Source organism: Amphichorda felina (assembly GCF_050947745.1).
Source record: "Amphichorda felina strain 45539 chromosome Unknown scaffold_4, whole genome shotgun sequence".
In the NCBI taxonomy this organism is placed as follows: domain Eukaryota; kingdom Fungi; phylum Ascomycota; class Sordariomycetes; order Hypocreales; family Bionectriaceae; genus Amphichorda; species Amphichorda felina.
The window spans coordinates 3,251,540-3,274,612 of record NW_028145046.1 but is presented as its reverse complement, the minus strand read 5'-3'; the positions used below and the strand labels follow the sequence as shown (position 1 = coordinate 3,274,612).

General features: G+C 50.0%; 5 protein-coding genes across 5 annotated transcripts; 2 read left to right on the top strand and 3 right to left on the bottom strand.

The window, feature by feature from the left end:
• Positions 1 to 2,052: 2,052 nt before the first annotated feature.
• ACO1O0_004827 (kinase-like domain-containing protein) lies at positions 2,053 to 3,371 on the top strand (the record flags this gene model as incomplete). Its single annotated transcript, XM_083194260.1, has 2 exons — positions 2,053 to 2,539; positions 2,596 to 3,371. 2 exons carry the CDS (start codon positions 2,053 to 2,055, stop codon positions 3,369 to 3,371), a joined length of 1,263 nt encoding a protein of 420 aa, XP_083051208.1.
• A 2,120-nt stretch (positions 3,372 to 5,491) lies between these two features.
• On the bottom strand, positions 5,492 to 6,297 carry ACO1O0_004826 (kinase-like domain-containing protein; the record flags this gene model as incomplete). Its single annotated transcript, XM_083194259.1, has 3 exons — positions 5,492 to 5,511; positions 5,637 to 6,104; positions 6,162 to 6,297. The coding sequence occupies 3 exons, from the start codon at positions 6,295 to 6,297 to the stop codon at positions 5,492 to 5,494; spliced, it is 624 nt and encodes a 207-aa protein (XP_083051207.1).
• A 3,424-nt stretch (positions 6,298 to 9,721) lies between these two features.
• ACO1O0_004825 (uncharacterized protein) lies at positions 9,722 to 10,855 on the bottom strand (the record flags this gene model as incomplete). Its single annotated transcript, XM_083194258.1, has 2 exons — positions 9,722 to 10,579; positions 10,850 to 10,855. The coding sequence occupies 2 exons, from the start codon at positions 10,853 to 10,855 to the stop codon at positions 9,722 to 9,724; spliced, it is 864 nt and encodes a 287-aa protein (XP_083051206.1).
• Positions 10,856 to 12,797: 1,942 nt separating this feature from the next.
• Positions 12,798 to 14,415, top strand: ACO1O0_004824 (FAD-binding oxidoreductase; the record flags this gene model as incomplete). The annotated part of the gene is made up of 3 exons (XM_083194257.1): positions 12,798 to 12,887; positions 12,950 to 13,178; positions 13,244 to 14,415. The coding sequence occupies 3 exons, from the start codon at positions 12,798 to 12,800 to the stop codon at positions 14,413 to 14,415; spliced, it is 1,491 nt and encodes a 496-aa protein (XP_083051205.1).
• Positions 14,416 to 16,294: 1,879 nt separating this feature from the next.
• ACO1O0_004823 (uncharacterized protein) lies at positions 16,295 to 17,515 on the bottom strand (the record flags this gene model as incomplete). Its single annotated transcript, XM_083194256.1, has 1 exon — positions 16,295 to 17,515. One exon carries the CDS (start codon positions 17,513 to 17,515, stop codon positions 16,295 to 16,297), a length of 1,221 nt encoding a protein of 406 aa, XP_083051204.1.
• Between the last annotated feature and the right edge of the window lie 5,558 nt (positions 17,516 to 23,073).

The window sequence follows — 23,073 nt, the reverse complement described above, 5'->3', positions numbered from 1 at the left end:
ATCGGCGATAACCTATCCTAAGGTAGCGGGCCGTCGGATAGGTCTTAGAGCTCTATTAAGCTAGTATAATCCTTAATATCGGCTAGAAGCCGCCCTTTTACCCTATAGCCGCGGAAGTAACGCTCGATACTACTATCGGGCCTGATACCACTACTATATAGCTAATATACTAGTATCTAATACTCCTCTACTAAGCATATATACTCTTCTATAGTTATTTCCTTAGTCGCTATTACCTACGCCTTAGCTATTAGGCTAATTAATAGGCGCGTTGATTAATTAATAGTAAGGTCGTTATCGGATATATACGCTACGACTTACTATACCGCTTATGGTTATGCCGTCTAGGGATAGGATTCTAGATTAAAGGCGCTAGAATTTTAATATATTTAATCTAGAATAGGCATTCTCGTAACTATTAACCGATAGGAGTTAGGTTAGGTTAGGTTTATTTTTTAGATTAATTAGTAGTAGAGGCTAACTAGAAAAGAATTTAACTAGAACGCATAGATTACGTACTAATTTCGTACTTTAGGGTTATAGGAATTCTAGTCGAAAACCCGCCGAATAAAGAGCTAGGGTTAGGTTAAGTATATAGCTAACTCTAGTTTTATTAGACCTAAGCTTTAATAGTCTACGTGATAATGCGAAGCATAGTAGCTTATCGGGTGCTATCGTATATAATTACCCGCTACCTCGGGTACTCGATTATCGTCTCTATTCTCCCCCTATCGTCTAGTAAAAGAGTATCGAGGAGAAGGGTATCCGTATCCTAGTAGCGCTTTATGATTATACCGCCTCTCTCTCTTTTATTTATCGCTTGCTTAGGGTAGGCCCCCCCCCCCCCCCCCGGTAGAGCTGTCTTAGTAATTGTTTTTTCGGCGAACCATACTATAGTTCACCGTAGTATATAATCTGCCGCCCTTAGCTAACCAGGGCAGCTTACGTACGTATAGCCTCCTAGTAACCCGATGATATAGCGAGCCTAAGAGGCACGACGACGAGGGTAGAAATATAAACCCCCTATTAACGTCTACGACTACGCCTATGCCGCATACGAAAAGCATACCATCATACTCGCCGTATACCGCCGCACCTACCCTGCGAGTTATATCCGCCTCTATGCCCGGGAACCTCTAAGAACCCTACCCCCCCTTCCCTCTTTCGGTGAACTCTACTACAGTCCATCGTAGTCTTATTATCTCCTCGTTCGTCGGAGAACCCTACCCCCTATCGGTTTCCGTGAACTCTACTGCCGTTCGTCGTAGTCCTATCGTCTCCTCGTCCGTCGGAGAACCCTACCCCCCCTGCCTCTTCCCGCGAAATCGCCCACCGAGGGCAAAAACACAACTCAAATCCATCAGCGTCACGACCACGGCGCTGTGGCACACGAAAAGTATACCATCGTGCTCGCCGTATCCCGCTGCACCTGCCTACCGAGTTGCATCCGCGTCCGCGCCCGGGAACCTCTAAGAACTCTACTCACCCCGTCTCGGCGAACTCTACCCCCTGTCTTCACTAGCGCCGCGAACCCTGGAGTGCGTTTTTCCGCGAACTCTACTGCCGTTCGCCGCCGCATGACGGTTAGAGAGGTAATATATCTACCCGATTACCGATCTAAGATAAGATAATAGATATCTAAGGGGCAGGGCGCGCCCCGGTCTATTTATAAGATAAGTATAGCATCACTAGCAGCGGGTATACCCGCTACTATTTAGGGTTAGTGCTGGCGCGCGGCTGGTATCGGATTCTGATTAGATCTAAGGTGTACCTAGGAAGGCATTAACCTAGACCCTAAATTCGATTACTAACCTAGAACCGCTAATACCCTTCACCTAATCGTATCTGCCATCCTATGAAACGTCCAGAACGAACCCATCTTTGCATTCCATATTGAGTAATTATCTAGGCGTCGCTCCGTAGTTAATGAGGCCTTTTCTGTGTCTCCACGCGACCTTGTCGCTTGGGTACCTGCGACGGCCTCATTACGCTCGAATTTTTCGACGCAGCGCACCGTTTGGTCCAACCCTATCCAAATCGCGTTCTCTGACCATGTCAACCTCCGCCTTCAAGTACCACTATATCGAGGATGTCGAAGACATTGAAGACTACAAAACCCACGGCTACCATCCGATTCACATCGACGACCGTCTCCGAGACCGCTACCGCATCGTTCACAAGCTTGGCCACGGCACATTCTCGACGGCTTGGCTGGCCCATGACGAGTGGACTGCCAGCTATGTCGCCGTCAAGGTCGGTACTGCTGATGCTGAAACAAAAGAGCTGGACATCTTGTCCCAATTGACGCACGAGACCGCTCACGCGAAGACAATGATCCCTGTTGTCCTGGATCGGTTTGAGATTAATGGCCCGAATGGCACTCATCCATGCCTTGTCACGGTGCCGGCGCGATGTAGCCTGAGAGCTTCTAAGGAGGCTTCCAAGTTCAGGATGTTCCAGCTCGAGGTTGCAAGAGCACTGGCGACGGAGCTGCTTCTCGCCATCTCTTTCATCCATTCCCAAGGCTATGCTCATGGAGGTTCGTCTGCTGCCCCAATTGTCTGCTTGGTTCATTCTACTTACGCCAACGTCCAGATCTTCATCTCGGGAACTTGCTCCTCCGAATGGATTCGTCTCTCGACAAACTGTCTGTGGAAGAGCTTTACGCCAAGTTGGGCGCCCCGGAGCGGGTATCTGTTGAACGCGTCGATGGCGCACCCACTTCATCGGCCCCAGGTGTTCCTATGTACGCCGTCCCACCCGTATGGCTCGGCATCGCTAGTGACAAGCTTCCCCTGGGCGAAGCAAGACTCCTCTTGAGCGATTTCGGCGTCGCGTTCCGCCCGGAAGACAAGGACCGCTTCGAGTCCTACACCCCCCTCATCTACCGACCTCCCGAGGCTTTCTTCCAGCCCAAGACGCCGCTGACCCTAGCATCCGACATATGGAGTCTTGGTTGCGTTGTCTTCGAGCTCTTTGCGCACCGGTCTCTCATCGATGGCGTAATTGCGCCACAAGACGATATCACGGCGCAGCAGGTCCACCTCCAAGGCCGCATGCCTGATGAGTGGTGGGAGAGCTGGGAAGAGCGCCCCAAGTGGTTCGACGACGCAGGCAACGCGCTAAGTCCGGAGGGAGACGTCTTTTCGTGGGAGAGGCGGTTTGCCGAATGGGTACAGGAGACACGACAAGAATTTAACACTGGCGTCATTCCGCAGGCAGAGTTTCAGGCGCTTCTGGCGCTCTTGAAACGCATGCTTGCGTGGAAGCCCGAGGACCGGCCGACAATTGCCCAGGTACTCGACTCGGACTGGGCGAGGAAATGGGGTTTGCCGGCCTATCAGGCGAGTCTGAACCAAGGATCGAAATGATGCCGTCAAAGACTAGTAGCTTACGTGCCGACAAACGAATAATATCCGGACTAACAAAGCCGCGTGATAGCAAGCCTGGTGAACACGGCACGTAGGTTGCAAAGAGTCTGTGGCAAAGCCGGCCCGTCCAACGACGAGCGCTTGCATACCTCCAGCCAACTCCAAAATCCCGACCACATCTTTCTCGAGCGGCATCGTGGACCGCGAAACTACCGAATCCCAGCGACCTCGGTCAATGCATGTTTGCATTAGACCATGTCCATGTCAACGAATGTGTGACATTCGTACCTCAACTACACTTGCAGTAGGTGATAACGCCGTGCTCGTTCATGGTAATGTCCAGGCGGTCAGGCTGGGGATATACATAAGTGCAGTCAGCTCATACAGCCTTGCCTCTGAAGGGCCAGCAACCGGGCCCCCTCCCATTGCTGAACATCGTACTTGGTCCTGGTCAGCTCATGGTCGACGTGCAGGAGGGCGAAGCTGGAGCATACTTTGAGAATGGCCCTTTAGATGTCGATGAAGCTCCTCTCCCACTGCTGCGTCCAGTCCACGTCGTTGCGTACGTCCATCGCACCAACCCAGGTCACCGTTCCATCTTCCTTCATCGCCCGATATGTGCGCTGGCGCCCACGTTCGACCTGGCCACGACTTGGTTTAGGTAAACGCCGTACTTGTCGACAAGCTCGGCCATGCGGTGCGACCCTGCAGCCTTCGAGGCATTGGAGCTTGACCGTTTACTCATTGCCCATGCTTTCCTGGTCTTTGCTCCGAGCCGAATCACCGGGTCTTTCTCTGAGTAGGCTATTGCATGCTTGGAGGTGCTCCCCCATGCTCCCCAGCAGGCGCTGCAGATCTGCTTTGGTCTCGTCCGGCGAGGCGAGCCCCTGCATAACACTGGCTGAAGGTGGAGCAGGGGCGAATGGGAATATAGAGGAGGCCTCTTGTGTTTTGTATAGAGGTGCGAGGACGAAAAGGGTCTTGGAACCGATGGGAGCCGCCTGGGCGGGCGGTTGTGCGTGGTGTGGTTCAAAAGCAACATCAGCGTCGAGATCAATCAAGCTCGCGGTCGATATGCGGTTCTAGTGGAGAGAGGTCGAATTGAGCTCGGGCTGGCAGTATCTGACTCTTCTGAAATTGAGCCACCTGGTATTTCTGTCTGAGGGGAAGGTCCAGTCCTGGGGTCGGTGACGAACTGTTCCGTCGCTCATCTGCGGCCTGCGCCGGGCAGACTCGATGTCAGCCGCCTGGGCAGTCGTGTCCTGTTGTAAACCAAGGAGCATCCGAGCCCGCATGGAATTTTCGTAGAAGACACGACTGTTTTTCCTCATACTTGGAGATGGTGCCGGGAGCAAAAACCACCTGAAGGGGGACTTTGACCTCCTTCATGTTTTTGGGCGGGCGACGATGGCGTGGAGCTCGAGTGGTAGGGCGGCGAGGGGTCAGAAAGTCGCGTTCATCGCAGGACACGTTCTGAAACTTCTCCAGATCGTTATCATATACCGCGGTCCGCTCAAGTCTACCGTGGCAAAGTCCCAGTCGTCGTCCGAGGCGGCTTCCGGGCTTATAATACGGCCCCATGGCCCCGCCTGCCACGAAGAGACTACCTTGCCGCCCCGGGAGGTAAGCACCTGGGAGAGTGGAGACATGTACTTACTAGGGGTAATCGGGGAGGCTAAAACCCGCAGCCTCTGGCACACAGAAAAACGCTCCTCTAGCAGCATCACACGCACTTATGGTGGAGTTTGAGCTGGACTGTGAAGTCTCATCGCAGGGCCCCGCTCTAGGAACTCAGAGGGATGCGTTTCAAGATGTCTGTCGACGGGCATCTCGGTATGTCGCCCTGGCCTAATGCCGCTCTGGCCACATGACCTGGCTGAGAGGCACCAGCCCGACAGTAGTAAAGCCCTTCCTTATAATAGAGCAGAAGCTTCTCTTCTCTGCTATATAATCTATAGGGCCTTATAATACGTATTATAGTGCCTAAATATATAAACTAATACTTCTAATCAGATATCTCCCAGGTCTTTAGCCAGGGGTCCTCGAGTAACTCTCTCGCCGTCTTACGGTCCTCGGGCCGCCACGCTAGCATCCCCCTTACGAATTCGAGGAACATAGCCTTATTCCTTCCCGCGAGGACCTGTTCAGCTTTGTCAAGGCTATCCCCCTGAGGGATTGGTATATCCGCGATCCACCGACCTATGATATTATCAGCTATTACTCCATGCTCTAGTAGTCGGCAATAAATAGCCCCTTGGCACATACCGTCTTCTGAAAAGAACTCCCTGCTCCGGGACCCGCGCTTAAGCAGATCCAGCGGCGGCGGCCCTAGTAGCCCGATTACTTCGGCTAGATGCGCGCGCGTCGTATATCCCTTGCCCGTCGGGTCCTGCCCGTAGAATAAGTGACCGCCCTCAAACACATCCCAAATCATAGCCCCAACGTTCCAGATATCAACGGGGTAACTCCACGGGGCCTTCACCATAACCTCGGGGGACCGATATACGTTGGGCTGCGCGTCGTGGTTCCGCTCCATATCCCCTTTCACAATAGACCCAAAATCACCAAGTATAATCCTACCAAAGTCTTGAGGTAGACCAAAGCGCCGGGATTTATAGACGGGGAAGCCATCGATATACTTGCGGGGCGAAGGCTTCTCTATCTCGTCCTTGACGAAGGCTTCGAGAATACCCTCGTCGACGATTGCATGTAGGATATTATCTGCCTTAATATCTATCGGCTCTCACTTTAGTATAAATACCTCTAGTTTCAGGGGATACTCAAACGTACCCGTGTGAACGAGCTTGCACTCGGTGTGCAGGTAGTCGAGGGCAAGGAAGAGATGCTGGAGACCACCCTTGAGAAGTGCATCAGAGAAGCGCCCGGCGGGATTTCGCAGTAGCAAGTCCTTCCAGCTATCCCACATAGGCCGTTGAACCAGACATTGGTGACTCCCTCCAGGTCTGTCGATGGTGAATGTATCTAGGGCGCCCCTCACGTGTCGGTGTCCCGGGTGAGAAGGGTTTGCTTTGTCAATAGCCTGATAGGTCTGAAATTCATCCCTACATGTCTTTCCATGGTCTCTCGCAAAAATCTTTAGGGTAACATAGTCATGCTTGAGTCTACTCTTTACGTTATTCAGGGCTGCGCGAGTCAGAAGGGAAGGAGGAAATACTGGAGGTTCTGCGCAAGCCAAACTGTCGAAGTTGAGCCAAACCCCAACTTGCCGACGACTTGATACTTGTTGGAGGCGAAGGTATCTCCAATACTGACTGGGCAGTAGTTTCCCGCCTTGAACTCGTCGAACTGTTCTTCCTCGAGTAATTGGTTCGCGGGAATCACCTCAAACCCAGTCGTTGGAAATCGTAAAGGGGCCGCCGGGCTTCGGCGTAGAAGACCTCTCGCCCATTTAGACAGCGGTGCCATTGGTCAGGGGTGTTTTAAAAATATGCCGGCTAGAATTAGCCCCGGTGCAAGTGATCGAATTCGAGATGTTAGATGGGGATGCTGTAGCAAGTTTATAGTAAACAATGCCACGTCATGTGCGGCGGCCGCATTTAGCACGGTCCACAACTCCACCTTATGTCACGCCAATGCCGCTGAGCGCCCTTGCTAGCGCCTCATTACTCCTTGTTAGCCAATCACATGGAGGGCAAGCACAAACCCGGTATCCAGGTCCAACAACCACGGATGTTCAGGTGGTACTCGTAAATACGTTATTTCTCCGTACTTATCCTAGGGGAATATCCGACGATCCGCACCCTGTATAGAGTATTTGCTTCTTCCTTCTTGTCTCCGTACATATAAGTCGTATGAGGAGGGTTGAAAGTGCCGTTTGCGGATCACGGCGCCTAAAACATCTGGTCACGACCCTCGAACAAACAGAATCCCAAAACCAAACAAGGGCAATTCGTCATGCGTTTGATTAATTCGCTCCACAGGCCGTGACCTAGCCCTGCAGAATTCCTAGGAGTCCTGACTTTTTGTGCGTGCCCTCATGGGGCGCGTCAAGCAATGAGTAGTATTTTCTTTCCAATCATTGATTACATTCCGAACGCGTCTAAAATCCGACAGTGGGAATACTTCGTTCGGTGAAGTCGACAGACTGCTTGACGACTCTAACATAAATGCATATCAATACATTGGGTAGCGCGTAAATTTCATATGCTTGTCAATGCCTGCCTCTCCTATGACCACACTATATGGCTACTCATAGAGACCATAATGCTTGTCTATTTGTAGTCTACCCCTCCTTGCGTAGTGCCAGTGCGGAGATATTGCCATAAATACCTAGGTGACCTGGTCTATAATGGCTACTGCTTCGCTGAAACCGGAGCTGGGATATAAGATAAGAACAGAATCATCTTTGTTTCTATATGCTGCTATTGTCTTATGACGATGCCGCATCATGTCCCTATGTCAGAGTCCACCTCTTAGCTCTCTTGAGCATTCATCCAAATACCAATCTGATAACTGCTTGCTTGCTTGCCCTTGGCCAGACAGCTTGTATGTTCAATCCCTTGAACATGCCGAGGATTGTGGGGAAAAGGATCTAAGTTGCGTGGGGGAGAAGTAGGATGTATTTCAATATATAAAATAACATCCTCGCTTGATCATGAGGATATCAGAGACTAGGACTTTTATTCGTTATAATAGCGAGATTAATAAGACTCCTTTATAGCTCTATTGCTTATATATTTTCCCGAATACGTCGAGACGCCTTTTTAGCACTACTGCACGGTCACTCTTCCGTACCCTCGGCCTTAAGGTACACGACATTCCTATCTCTCATAGGGGGGCCTTCAAGACCTTCACGAGCCCGGGCGGGAGTGCAGAGCAGGCAAGTATTCTACTATAGTCTGGGCGTGGCTTGTTGATTCAGACTATAATCGCTGTCAAACGTCTAAATAATATGTGCTAATATGCATTTATAAAGAAACTTGGCACAATCCAAGAGGTTTTTATCAAGTTCGTCTAAAATATAAATATACCGGGACTAGCTATTAAGGACGTCTCTAACTAATATTGAATAGGTCTAGAAATGGAAAACCAGTTCATAGATCACATTTTAATCCGGCTGACACGGAACTAGTCATTAGTGTCCGGATCATTGGGTCAAAGGATACGAAGACTTGTCATATCTACGCTGATGAAACAGCAACTACTAAGAAGACTGATGATAGAAACTAAAATATATGCTTACTAGTATTTATTTAGGGGGAGATTGGTTAAATTAGTGTGCTTGGGCATTACTAGAAGCTAAGACCATCAATATTACGTGCAAGAGAGAAGTCGGGAAATAAAATTCAACTTACCTTCCGAACTCACTGCTCTCTAACAACCTCCATTTCAGCTCAGAAGTTCATCTCGTCGCTCCGCCTTTGGTCCTACTAGTATTAGTGTTATTTATTCTCAAATTGCACTATTTACATACTTGAAATATGCTGTAAGGGGCTACATTAATCTAGACCCAGTTGATATTTAGTAAGCAAGTGCATATCGTGGGAGTAGTATCAATCAGAGTTGCAAAGAATTAGTAGGTAATAGGATATTACAGGGAAGCAAATTGAAGATAAAGAAGAAGAAGAAGAAAAGAGCCATTATACTTAGCATTATCGGGAGCTATCATCCTGGGACCCATTAAGTCGGATAGAAATAACCGCGGAATATCGCGAAAATTATTCCAATTCAGGCATGTGGATCAATTCAACAACGGTGACAATTGACATAAACCGTAAGATTCTCGAATTATTCATATATAGCACTTATATAAGAAGGCGGAGGCAGTAGGTATATTTATGGCATGCAGGTCGCAAGGCACAGATATGAATACTACTAAAGCAATGAGGCATGTACACTAGCGAAACAATCACGTATGCCATATGGTCTCCAATCGCCATCGTCCGACTCAGCCATTCAGAGTTCGAACGCTTAGACGCTAACAGATCGGCTGATGGCTCTAACAATTAATCTCGAATACCTTGACGAGACAAGCAGCCACACCTGCAAGAAGAGGAGTGCCGGGCCGCGGCTATACCCATAGACTGGACAATACCGACGTCGAAACTGAGCATCCCAGCGAGCTTGGTGTAATGTGGGATATCCTATGACTCCTGTCCCTCGGAACTCAGTGACTCATTTTGAGGTTTACCTACATATACTAGGCTGAAACCTAACCAACGCCGGACTATTAAGGTATTGACATATAGTACCAATAACATTTTTATACATTTCTTTTTTTTTTTTAAAAAAAAAAGGTAAGTAGAGCAATCTAACATGGGAAATTATCGAAGTTTATTTTATATTTAATAGGAATTGCCTTTTCCGTACCTAAATCTACCGTATTCCTATTAGGTCCCGTAGGTTACAGATGTCTGCACTGTCTTAACAATGGCCTCCTCGTCACTCGCTTCCGACTGACTTTTCCTCCGCTCTCGGGTAGGTTCTGGGCCTCCGGTGCCGGCCTCAGCCTCCCATTGCGACCCATAGGGGTTGTCTCCCAGCTCAAGTTCGTCAATCGTGTCAAATTCTCTGCGCTTGGGTTTGGGGTCCCCCTTGCCAAATGTTCGTAGGGCGTATCGCATGCCGATGGAGCCCGTTGCCTTGTTGTCGCTGGGACCGCTACCGCTGCTGGAGCGCGACTCGCCGAGAATCTTGGGCGCAACGTGGTTGAGGAAGATGCGGAAAGTTGGTAGACAACCGCAGATGATGATGAGGTTAGCCTCTACAATTAGCCAGAGCGTACCCTGGGCTAAGACGTAGGTTGTGTCGGGGTTCTTTAAGCTGGGGATCAGGATGACGAGGCGGGCCACAGCAGCGCCCAGAGTGAGAAGCCCCGTCGCGAACCAGCCGATGAGGGCTGCCTTGTGCCTCCACGACATTCGGAGGCGCAGAACTGAGGGCAGCGGGAGAAGCATGAGCATGATGTCGGTGACACCACCCATGATAGCCTGGAGCATGTACACAGGGGGGCGATCGATACAGTTAGTGCCAGTGAAGACACGGAGGTTCCAGGCCGCCTCAATGGGAGTGCATGCAAACTCGACGGCAAACCACACAGCAGTGAAGGCAGCGACGGTGATGATAGCCGTGAAGATAATGGCGTAGCGGTACCAGGTGACTGGGGATAGGCGGTAGTAGAAAATACACATAACCAACTTGGCAAGGACGGTTCCCGGGATGACCGTCAGAGTGGTGGCGTGGATGAGCTACATGAAGCCAGGTTTTAGTCAATATTCAACGTACGCTTGGACGAAAGGATCAACATGGTCCTGGTCTCGGTAATGGCTTACCGTCGTCTCCCAGATGGCATCGTCAAGTGACATCTCCCAAACGTGCACCCCCAAGACCTCATGCGACAGGCAACTAAGCACCAGGGATTGCGCAACCGTCGTGAGCACCCATGCCATGACAATCATGTCTATTAACCTAGAGTTAGCGGCTTTTGTCGAGTAGCCTCCGCCATGTGGATGACCTACAGTCATCGCGGTGCCATTTGCCTAGGACAAACGATGCCGTATACACACGCTGCCCCAAGAATAGCAGGGCAACGAAATACTCGATGCCGAAAGCCCAATAGCTCGAATTGATCGTCACTGTGTCTTTGTATGGGTGCGTGAAGTTGACATGGTAGCCTTCTGGTGGCTCTATCAACACCTCGACGCCGTTGACTTCGGGGAACGACATCTGGGGACTGGGGTAGTAGTTAGCGGACAGTTTGTACTCGTACGTAGGTACGAAACGACGTGGGACGGTCCTAGGTTCCCGCACAGATCTGTGCCTGTGGCTCCTCGGAAAAGAAATAGCAGAACGTGAGACCTTATTAATGGGGTCAGTTTTGAGTTTTGAGACGGGGAGGTCGGGCCCCTCTATATCCGTGTGGTCGGACGCTGTCACGGAGTTCAATACTTCAAATTGGCGCGAGGGTTGTTCCCGAAAACTATCCCCCCTTGCTTGGTCAACGGGAAATTCTGAATGGATAGCTGAATGCCCGCTCGCCATGTAACCCCATACCGGCTCTGCCCACGTTACGAAGCGAGGAAAAAACAAAATATGACAGCTCGCGAGTAAGGTTCTCAGCCTCTCAGGGGCGGTGCCGGAGGGGTTCCGTGTCCCGGGAATATGGGTTCATAAAGCGGGTGAGACTAACATTTCATCATTACTCACTCTGCCCCTACTTCTTGCCCCATCTCGATGTTACCTGAGAGTTTCTTGGCCGTTTGGAATAATTTGTGTCCCTGTTTTATTTCATATGGTGGGGTGTCTTTGATGGGCCGCGATGGCCACGGCTTTTCAGTTTTCACCATATACATACTAAAAAGCAAGGCTATGTCCCAGCTTGTTGGGGTCTATGGAAACTGTACGTAACCTCTGTTTATTATTTAGCTACAAAGTATTTCTCCCCTTATTATTATTTCTCGTACGGACACTCATATGTTATGGCTTCAATGTTGTTAACTGAGACCTGTGCGGAGCGGCAGAGCCCATGGGATTCGGAAAAGTCCCAGCTGCCAGAGCGAGCCATCTCCTCTGTATAGAGTACTCGTACGGAGTACGGAGTACTAGTATTACCAAACTGAAACTTCGTCAATACTCGCAACCCTTTTAGGAGTGACCTTGTTACATTCTGAGGTTGCCATTCTAAAAGTAATAGGCTTTTCCCTCTAAAATACTCTGGGAAACATAGCTCCTACTACGTACGTACAAAGTACTCGTACTTCGTCTCACGTCGGCGATTGCGCAGGGTATGGTTTGTTGTGTGTGCGGCTCCTTTGCCTAAGATCCCGCGATTTACCGTGATGTGGGATCGTCAGGCGTCACTTGTCACAAGCTAGGGCTTACATGGGCACTGGTAGACTGGCGGGTGCTACTGCAACCTAACCGTTATAGTAATCCCCTGCACCCGCTGCACGCATCATGCGCCCTTTACAGGAGGATTTCCGGTCAAGCTATCCCACACCGGACGGACTGGAGATGCAAGGGGGCGGTACGCACGCCAATCGGAGCACTGGGATAGCGATCTAGTCGGTCACCTGGAGACAATCCACAGCTAGAACCCATCCATCGTTTGTGCTGACGTCGATGAGGATGCTTGGCTCATAACCGTTCGTCCATGGGCCGGCAGGTCAGTTAATCATGCGGGGATATAAGAGATTGCAAGCTTGCAAAGCTCTCGAGCCTCTCGGTCACCAAGGTCAGGGACAACGCACTCGTATATGTATATCCCCCCACGAATGCATTTTTCACCAAGTCTCACCCGTCGCCACGCATCTCCCAGCCGTGCCCGCATCCGTGTCGCCACCGTATTACTCGTGAGTCGTACGAGTACGCACACCACCGGCCGCCTAGTCCTTTCTTTTTAACGTTCGTGATTACGCGCCACTTGTTTGAGGATATATCATCTCTTGAATAGTTAGCCCCGTCGCCATGCGGTCCTCGACGCTGTTATTGGGCGCGGCAGCTGCCCTGGCCTCTCTGCCGAACGGCGCCTGCCGCGACGCCGTGGCAGACTCCTGCGTAAGATTGCTCCCCTTGAATATTATTCCGTTCGCGAGCGGCTAATGAGCTTCGCGTGGCAGTGTGGCGCTCTCGAGACAGCGGGCCTCAAGGTTCTCCACCCGGGGACCGACGCCTACGAGACACGGGACGCATCGTACTTCTCCGTCTCGGCTCAGCTCAGTCCCAACTGCATTGTGCAGCCCATTTGCACTGATGAAGTTGCCACGGCCATCACGACGCTCAAGAAGACGGGGTGCAACTGGGCAGTCCGTGGCGGTGGCCACATGACGTGGGCGGGGGCCTCCAACAGTGAGTGGAAACATTGCTTTGTGCTAAGTGCGTGTTTCGAGGAGCTAATGTGGGTGCCTATGCAGTCGACCAAGGCGTCACCATTGACACCGGCCTGATCGACCAGATCAATTACTCGCACAAGACCAAGCTGGCCAGTATCGGCGCTGGTGCCCTCTGGCGCGACGTCTACTCAGCCCTCGAGCCGTACGGCGTCACGGCTCCCGGAGGACGCACCTCGACAGTTGGTGTCGTCGGTTTCCTCACTGGCGGAGGCAACAACTTCTTCAGCTCCAATGTTGGCCTGGGCTGCGATAATGTCGTCAACTTCGAGGTTGTCCTAGCCAGCGGCGAAATTGTCAATGCAAACAGGGCAATCAACGCCGACCTGCACAAGGCACTCAAGGGCGGCTCGAGCAACTTTGGCATTGTGACTCGTGTTGACCTGCAGACAGTCGACGTCGTCGAGCTCTGGGGCGGCCAGGTCGTCTACCCCCTCAACACGACGGAGCAGCACATCGCCGCCTACGTCAAATGGGTGGACAACATTCCCAACTACACAGCGGGCTCGGCCGTCACCTTCTGGGCCTACTCTCCTGATAGTGGCATCATCGTTTCGGCCGCCCTACACGACACCTCGAATACTGAGTGGGCCCCAGCCTACGACGACTTCCACACCATCGAGCCTCAACTTAGCGACTCGCTCCGTCACGACAGCCACCTTAACATGACGGTCGAGCTGGAAGAGCCCCTCGGGTATCATCAGATCTGGATCACCCTGACGGGCAAGAATGACCCCCGCTTCATCCGCCAGGCCGTCGAGGCTCAGGCCAATTTTATTGAGGGGTGGCAGGCTACCCAGGACCCCGACTTTCTCAACTACATTACCTTCCAGGCGATGCCGAAGGTACTCTTTGAGCATTCGGTTGAGAAGGGGGGTAATGTTATAGGCATGGACCGCGAAAGTGATAACGCCATTCTTTTCCAGATGCAGCACATGGTCCGATCTGCCGACGCCGAGAAGGAAGCCCGCGAGCAACTCGTCGCTATGCGCCAGGAACTTAAGGACCACTACATCTCTGAGGAGATTGACGTTGAGTGGGAGTACCTGGGGTATGCCGATGGCACCCAGGATCCCATTGGTACCTATGGCCCTGAAAATATCCTGTTCCTTCAAGATGTCGCTGCCAAGTACGACCCCAAGCAGATTTTCCAGAGGAGAATGCCAGGTGGTTTCAAGATTCCCAACATCGCGTAAACAGGCAATTGCCGTGTATATAGCCTACGTATTTAAATCCGTGCAAATAACAGATATACGATCCAGCACTCATTTGTTCCTCTCGGATTCTTAGCAATGGCTACACGTACCTCACAACGTGTTTTCAATGTGCCCTGCAATTGTGATTACGTTCTTCCAGTGTTAACACCAGTCACAGCACATGTTACGGCGCGATACTAGTACTATCGAAGTTGCTCTAAAATAGATTTACATTTTCCTCATGTCTATGACATATCACAGTCTAGCAAGACTATGCGGCTTTAGTATTCACCTATATCCAATCATCCTCAACCAGTTCTCTGACTGAACTACGCTTACTTGATTCCCATTATAGCATCTTCTGCATGAAGTGGAGAAACTGCTTCTTGTCCTGTCCTTCGAGGCTTGTCTCCATGTCCTCGAGAGGAATAGGATCCGGTATGGGAATGCCACCGAAATATGTTCCTAGAAGGTAGTACTACTATCAGCGACAGTGCCAGGTACATAATCGCGGAGTAGACCTACCGTCATCAGAAAAGGATTTGTGACTCAGATACCCCCGTGCGAGGAGATGTTTTGGTGGTGGGTCCAAGAGAGCCAGAATCTCAGCGATATGAGCACGGCCACGGTACGTGTTTTGCTTTGGGTCCTTCCCCGTAAACAGATGCCCGCCCTCAAAAATATCCCAAACTTGTAAAGAACAGTGAGCCAAGCTGCGGATGGAAGAGGACGACAAGTTCTTACCATGCACCCAGCCTTCCAAATATCAATCTCGTACGCGCATGAGACTTCTAAAATCACACCTGGCGATCGATAGATGCCAGGCTGGACATCTTCAATGTGCTCCCTTCCCCCGAGCACGGCCGACCCAATGTCACAAAGGACTGGAGTCCCTAGTTCTTTTGGAATTGGTAGTTCGCGGGGCAAATGAATCATTCTTCCATATACCTCTTTCCGGGGCTAAGTGTATTGGATAGCTTGTTGCTCAAAGTCGGCGAAAAAAATTGTTACAGGTAACCTTGCCACGGGATTCTGGTGAAGGAATGTCTGTACACTCTCAAACAAGGGCGGATGCACAAGGCATCAATGAGTCCCATCAGGCCCATCAATATCAAAGGAGTCAAGGGGTGATCTAACAGCACTGCGCCCCGGATGTCTCCTGGGACCGCTGTAGATGCGTTTGTAGATATTGATCTCATCATCAAGCTGGTTACCCATGAATTTGGTATTAACAAAGAGCTTGAGGGTCAGATGGCGCCGGTTACTATAGCAGAACACTATTAGCAGGGCTCAGAGACGGGGTTCGCAGCGATAATCGGCGATGGACAGCTGAGGATTCTCACCTCAGATCGCGCGCAAGCTAGACAGTAGGGGTTGCTCCAAAGCCGAGCTACTCACAATCTAGTAGCGCCGGCGGAGCATCTCCCCGATGTGGGCAGGATAATAGCGGGATGCTACGTAGCCGGGAATAGTCTCCTCCTCAATCAACTGGTCTGGGCATATTTATGGAATGTTGGGGTTGGAGAAATCCAACGGTTTCCATGCACGGCTAAGCCTGAGTAGCCAGCGAAGCGACGGCAGCATTGTCCAATGGGGGCTAGCATTAGTGGGCTGTTAAGTAAGTGCTGATATACTGCGCGTGTTACCGTACTAGTAATGGAGGCTAGAAACAGTACACTTTCGCTGGTATATGGAGTGATGTGCTAGTCGTCACTGTGAATTCCTCGCTTTAGAGCTGGTATGGCACATTGACATTCGTGACGCGTGGGACAAGGGGCTTGAATGTCAGTTGGGGGCTCGAAATCACTAGCCAATCAACTGCCGACCAAGCACGGTGCATCGGTGCCAGCATCTTGGTCTGATCTAGGACTCCAAGATTCTAATCCTCTGAATCAAATCTTCCGATGATATCGAGCTGTAATTGAGGCTGCAACTTGCAGGCCGCCTCAATTTCTTTGGGAACTTCAGCTCCTTCTTCCTCGACAACTATCAATGTGTGGAGATGCTGCGCATTGATTTTGATGTTCTCAATCGCAAACACCATGAGGTCGGTCACCTCCTGGTCGGTACCCAAGGGGTTAAAAAACTCGAGGGTCTCCAAGGCCGGTGGCAATCCAACTGAGTGGAGGCGCGGCTTCGAAGAGGACTGGCCAAAGAGCTGGTAGTCCCAATTGATGCGCAGTGTCTTCAGGGCGACAAAGTCCCTCATGCGCAGGGCTCGATGGCCGGTCAGGGTAGGAAAGTCGATTGTGATGGTGGTGATAGAGTCACAGGCTGACTTTAGGGCGAGGATGTAGTCCTCGATGCGGTCGGAGCTCTCCTCCAGAGGCGGCGATGGGTCGCTGGTCTGGGTCATGACAAACTCGGTCAGTGCCTTGGGGAACATGAGAATGTCAGAGAGAGCGTCGTCGTTGAAGTCGCACTCGATAAGATGCAGCTTGGACAGGGCCGTCTCGTGGGGTAGCTCAATGCAGTCAAAGCCGCGATAGTCCAGCTTTGCCCTCTTGATGACGAGCGTCTCAAGAGAGGGGTGGGAGAAGATATGAATGTTGTCCTGCAAATCCCAGTATCCGCCATCTTTTGTCTGGTAGAAGAGGGTGCAGGACCTCAGACAGGCCAGGTCGAAAGGGCCGTCAAACAGCTTGCCGATGCCGGGCAGAAGCGTGTCGGGGACGGCAATATCAAGGGTCTCAAGATTAGACATGGTGGAGATTGTGCGCGACAGGCTATCGTATCGGACGGGTGCATGGTCATAGTAGGATCCATGGACGGGGGCGTCGATGATGAGCTGGGACAGCTCGGATGCCGGATATGCTAGCTTGACCTCGCGGATGGCGGAGCCGCGACGTGGTCTGCGGCGGAGGGACTCGCTGAAGATGAGGTGGAGTTCGGGTGTGACAAAGTGGATCGTCTCATAGAGGACGGCGTCGGCGAGTGTGTGGTAGTGCTTGTTGAGGCGCGACACATTGCAGAGGGAACTTCGTGACATGCGGGCGAGAGTCTCGAAGATTTGCACGAGGACCTCATCTGGTAAGCTGGCCAGCAGGTCGTGCCGATGATGGTGGGAACCGGATAATCGCTTAGAGGAGTGGTGCGCCATTTGTCCAGCTAGATCGGTGCTTTGATGAACGTGATAGTGGCGCGATAGATTGTCGAGGTCTGGAGAGCCCGTCAATCGTCATGGAAGTTGAGTCTGTCGTGATTTGTGCCATTGTGGACACTGGAGGCGGGGCGATAATCGTACGGGGGTGGGGCAGGAACACGTCGGGAACAGTGGGACTGTGGGGCACCCAACCCAAGGTCTACTTGTACAGTACAAACGTACTTCGTACGTGTGATACGCATCACTCAACTCGTGCGTTTCTACGAGTATCGTGGGTTTTTATTCAGGTCTGGTTAAAAATAAACATTGATTCCACCAAGACACGTGTTAGTACGGCGCAAAGCCGGAGACTTGCCAGTCAATCGTGGCGCTAAGACGAGTCATTCGCAGGTAGCCACAGTGAGGGTAATCGCCAACGTGACGCTTGTTTCAATGCACTCGAGATAATTAGGTAGGCTTTAACACAGTCAGAAGTAGCATTATCCTGAACAACATGCAGGCTTCGGCCGATCTCGATATGCCACTAGACGGCGAGAATAGCGTTGACGAAGTATCGTTTCTCACGCATTCACAGGTTGGGCTAGGCAACCAACCAAGGAATAGCACGTACACCATTAACGGGGCGTCGTAAATTGGGTTATCCAATTATCGAACAATCATAGGAACAGCTGCTTCTTGCTCGAACGCGGGTAACATGTATGGCCGGCATCCAATAGAGCATTTGTGCCCTTTTTTATATTTTTCGTACTCGTAGTAGGGGCCTCTGCCCTTACTCTATTTCTTGGGTCTACCTGCTCCCATAGCCTTTTGTCCAGTCTTACCTGACAACAACCAAGGTCGATTCTACCGTCACAATGAAGCCTCTTATTCTCCCTACTATTTTCTTGCACCTTTCTCAAGTCTCGGCAGTAGGTCACAAGCAGAACAATACACTTCCTGGCCAACATACTAGCCTCGTCGAAACCCAAAATGGACTCCACCTCCTATGTACACAAAGCGATCCTATTCCAAGCCAAAACATTATATTCATTCCTGATTGACGCTACGCTACTGCAAAATGGCCCAAACAGCCCAATTACGTTTCCGAAGTTGGCTACCGCGTCACGAGCTACGAAATGCGCTGCCATGGCGAGTCTGACAAGCCCATCTTTCTCTACCTCATCAACCGCTTCGCATCGTACTTGAAGGATCTCCTGGATAGGCTCAAGCTCAAAGACATTGAAATCGTGGCGCACTCTACGACGTATAGGCTACTCCATCACATGGGCGTTCTGGGACTAGTGCCTAGGTGCCCATAACCTATTAGGAAGCTCGTATTAGTTGACCGGTCGTCTATTCTAGCCAGGGACCCCTACTAGGCCAACGAACAGGCCAGAGTAGTGTCGCCACTCTTCACACTTAAAGTTGTATACAACCTAGCCAACGACATGGAAGCCCAGACGCCCGGATTTGTGAGAAACATGCTCACCGCCGGTGTTAACGAAGCCGATGACCAGTAGATTTTGTTTAAGAATGAGAAGATCAACCATGGGGGTGCGGCCATACTGGTTGTCGACCATGCGATCCGCGACTGGCGTGATGTCCTTCCCCTTATTGATGTCCAAATCATTATGATTGCGGCAGAGCTCAGCGTTAACGCTTCCTCCGGAATCTGTTGAGTCGCCGCCATCCAGATCCCAGGAGCCGCGGGTTATACCTTCTCGGCCGAGGATGGGGGCAGCCACCTCGTGTTCTGGGAGTCCGGACACATCTAACTCGGTGATGGAGGAGGACTTATTGACAACTAGGCACCTCGCATTTGCATGTGTCTTTAGTAGATGAGACATATCTCTGCAACGAAATTGATTCTGCACTTCATTATATACATGGATATACATAAAAATTTTGAATAGAAATTTGTTGACTTATAGTAGTGTAGGACGTCTCGTTAACTAGCCTGTGGCTGCTCTCCCACTTCATGTTCCACGGATTGTGAGGGTAAGCAGCATATCCGAGCTTCTTGACGCAACTCGAATACCTACTGTCTTTCTAGAAACGAAAGAACCAGTGACCAAGTATCTTTGAGCTGAACTTGTACAAAATCTGCACAAGCGCAAGTTGATTGCCATGCATCGCATGTTGATGGGCTCTAATAGCGCCCACGATATGGATGTAAGCTGGCCGGCGCGTCAAATATTCGTATGCGGGATAACCTCCACTACATGGGTATACCCCCATACATACTCAACGGTTCATGCTGCAAGATATTGCATTCATGGTTGTACTCGCCGAGCTTCGCTTAGGGCCGATATACAATCACGAAGTCGGTATAAGGAATGAAGTAATGTACCAAAGTGCTTTGTATTAGCTATTAAATTAGCACGACTTTTCTCCACTCTCGACACTCTCCATCCACCACAATTCCCGGCTGGCTAGACGGTGCTAGTGCTTAGTCTCCAAGCCAGGGACTCGCCGTCTGAAATAAACGCGAGCGATTAGAACCCATGGTCTTTCAAATTTTATCCCATCACGCTATCACTACCTAAACCGCAGTGCCTAATTACTTGGTGGGGACTTTTGGAAGTCCCTGTCCTAGAACCACAGCAACCCCATCACGACTCATCGCGGGCTCCTTAGAAAGATAGCGCTGATTCCCATAGCTTGAAAGGTCATCAGTTCCAATCCCAAGCTTATTGTAAATAAGAATCCTTACCTCCACTGGAAAGTACCTACACACATGCTTTGGCACGTTCGTAGAAATCGTTCCACTTCGAATTCAATCCCACGACTCTTGCCTAGCAGTATGAGCCGGGGTTTAAGACTCTGTAATTCTTTGTAGGCACCGTGTATAATACTTGCGGCCTCTTCGATTGCCTGCTGCGGTGCCATGTTTTTGTGGTGGACAAGTAGAGGTATATAGTTATCGACATGGAGGGCTTTCTATAGTCATATTAGAGTGTGTAGCTTGGAATAGATAAGGAAAAGTATAAAAACGTTACGTACGAGTTCATGGCGAGCCGAAACAATATCATTTCCCCTAGCAATCTTAGAATTTACACCAATAAGTTCTCAAAGCTGAGCTTACATCCAGACGATGAGGTTTGAGAGTGCGGCAGCCCGGTTTACTAGTTCGTTATCAAAAAACCAGCGGGGAAATTCAACTCGCTCAGCATTTCTAGATGACTTGTCAGCTCTTATATATGTCGTTCGAGGAGTTCAATTTAACTGTACAGGCCAACGGCAAGTGATGGTAGAATACCCGAGGAGTCGTTGCGGATTGTCCAGTAGGCTTCAAGTGTCAAGATCTCTCCACGATCGAACACTTGCTGCAGCTTCTCTGTGGAGTTTATATAGTCGGAAACAGTCTTAAAAAACCAGTCCTTCAAAGAATCTAACCTTGCCATCAGCCATCAGGAAAATTTGTTTTGCGCAATATATTATCACTTACCAGATACTATGCTATTCCTCAGGGAATAAGCAAAGTCCCAGGTTGACTGTGCTGCTGGATGGGATGCCATCATGGCTGATGAATATACATCAGTGCCTTTGGGGTCAAAGAGGCAGTGGCGGTAGATGTCCACAGTTTGATTTATATAAGTCTTCGCCTCATCCGGCTTATTATCGAATTCTCCGAAGTCTAGTGCTATGCATAAAAACTATTGTCAGTGCATGGAACCGAATTATTCTATACTTTGCTACAAACCGTCATCCCAGTGATAGATCTGTCGTTGACGTTAGCGCCTTTGGGGTATCATAGATGTCGTTAAATGGTATCTATGCGTTCAAGAGAACATACCCAGCAGCACCATTTACCAACAATTACCAGCTCCTCGAAGTTTGCGAACGGTGCAATTGCGCGTGCAAGGAGGTTAATGCTAGTATCCCGATGCCTCTCAAGGCTCACGACATCAGTTATCCATCTTAAATGAATATTAGTGACGATGGAGAACGTAATGTCAGAGATGTGGATACTCACCTGAGGCGCCATTTCTCTATTTCTCGATTCAATTCGTCATCAAACGTATTTACTCTTGGTTCCCATGACGGCAAAAGCGCCATCAAGTCAGGTATCACAACCTTCTTGCCCACGCATCGGGAAAGAAGTGCGTCCACGTCCGGATGAAAGACCCCTGAAGGCATACTGGGCAAATTTCGATGAGAGAGTCCAAACAAGAGGTGCTGCTCAATTTTGAAGGTACACAATCCAGACAAAGCCAAGCATCGCATTTTATATCCCAGTGCAGCCTATACCCGACGCTACCTATGTGTTCTCCGTACCATCCACCGTACCATAAGAGTAACGGAGTCTATATTCTCAATGATCCGCTCATTATGTAATTCTTTAAAGGAAGACGTATATATTACACTTCGTATCCTTGAATGCGGTGTACATAGTTTAGAGCATAAGGAGGAGTTTATACTCCAGATGATCCGTCTATTAGGTAATGCTTAATGATGAGTCGTGTATTTTAGATGGTGTCTTGGAATAAAGTATATCTAATAGCACCTTCATTATTTTAATAGTAGCTACGTACGTCACATCGTGCTCCTAACAGATATAATGCTGCTACCTTATGTCTTCAATGATTCATTTACAATATAGTAGCGCCCCTAGCTACTATATTCATCATTAAATATGGCCCCTGCATTATTAAACTCGGGGAATGACGGTCATTTGTCCCTGCTGTGTCAAGTTTTATAGGTATCACTGGTATTATAGTCGGGATAGTGTTAGGATTAGTACTAGAATTCCACTACGGAAGGACTGTGGCGGAAATACGGAGGCCGGATGATACGGCCACAAAAGACTCACCGACTCATAAATATAGCATCGAAAACAAATTATCCCCCGAGGCATATGTATTTACATTAAATGTTAAGGTCTAGGAGACATCTTTAAAAATATAGAGATTGTAGCTCGTACGTACGTCTTCGCTATATGCTAACTAATCATCATTGAAAAAGGTAGCTCGACAATGCGCAAATTGGGGGTTCTTCTCCTCAAATCTTGGACTTAGCTGCCAGGTGTCCAGGCTACCGGCCTGGCGCTGAATCACATCCAGCACGTCTGTGCTTCCAATGAGATCTCCGTCCACACCTGCTACTGGCGACCAGTTGCTGTTAAGATACTGAACTATTCCCAGCCCCGTTGTCTCTGGGTCAATGGTCAGTGCGTCACAGACCAGTGTCCGTCGAATGTCTGGCCTTTCAACTCCTCTGATTAGCAGGGAGCACAATCAAAAGAATTCAATGATAATCGGGGAGAGGGATAGAGGAAACATACCATACGAGCATGCTAATGCTTAATGAATGTGGGATGCGTCTCTCGATGCCAGTAGGTCTCATAAACACGGGAACTTGGAGATATGCCGCGTGAGTTCCCAGGACATACCACTATCGTCGCCTCAGTTAGTACACCAAAGAATATACTTGGTATTGTGAAAAAGAAAATGGCATATCGGGAAGGGGGGACATGGGTGTGAACTCTTTACATACCCGTAAAACAAGATACTAGACCCAGAAAATAGCCAAGAAGATATGCATAGTCATCGGACTGTGCAGGCATATTAGGTGGT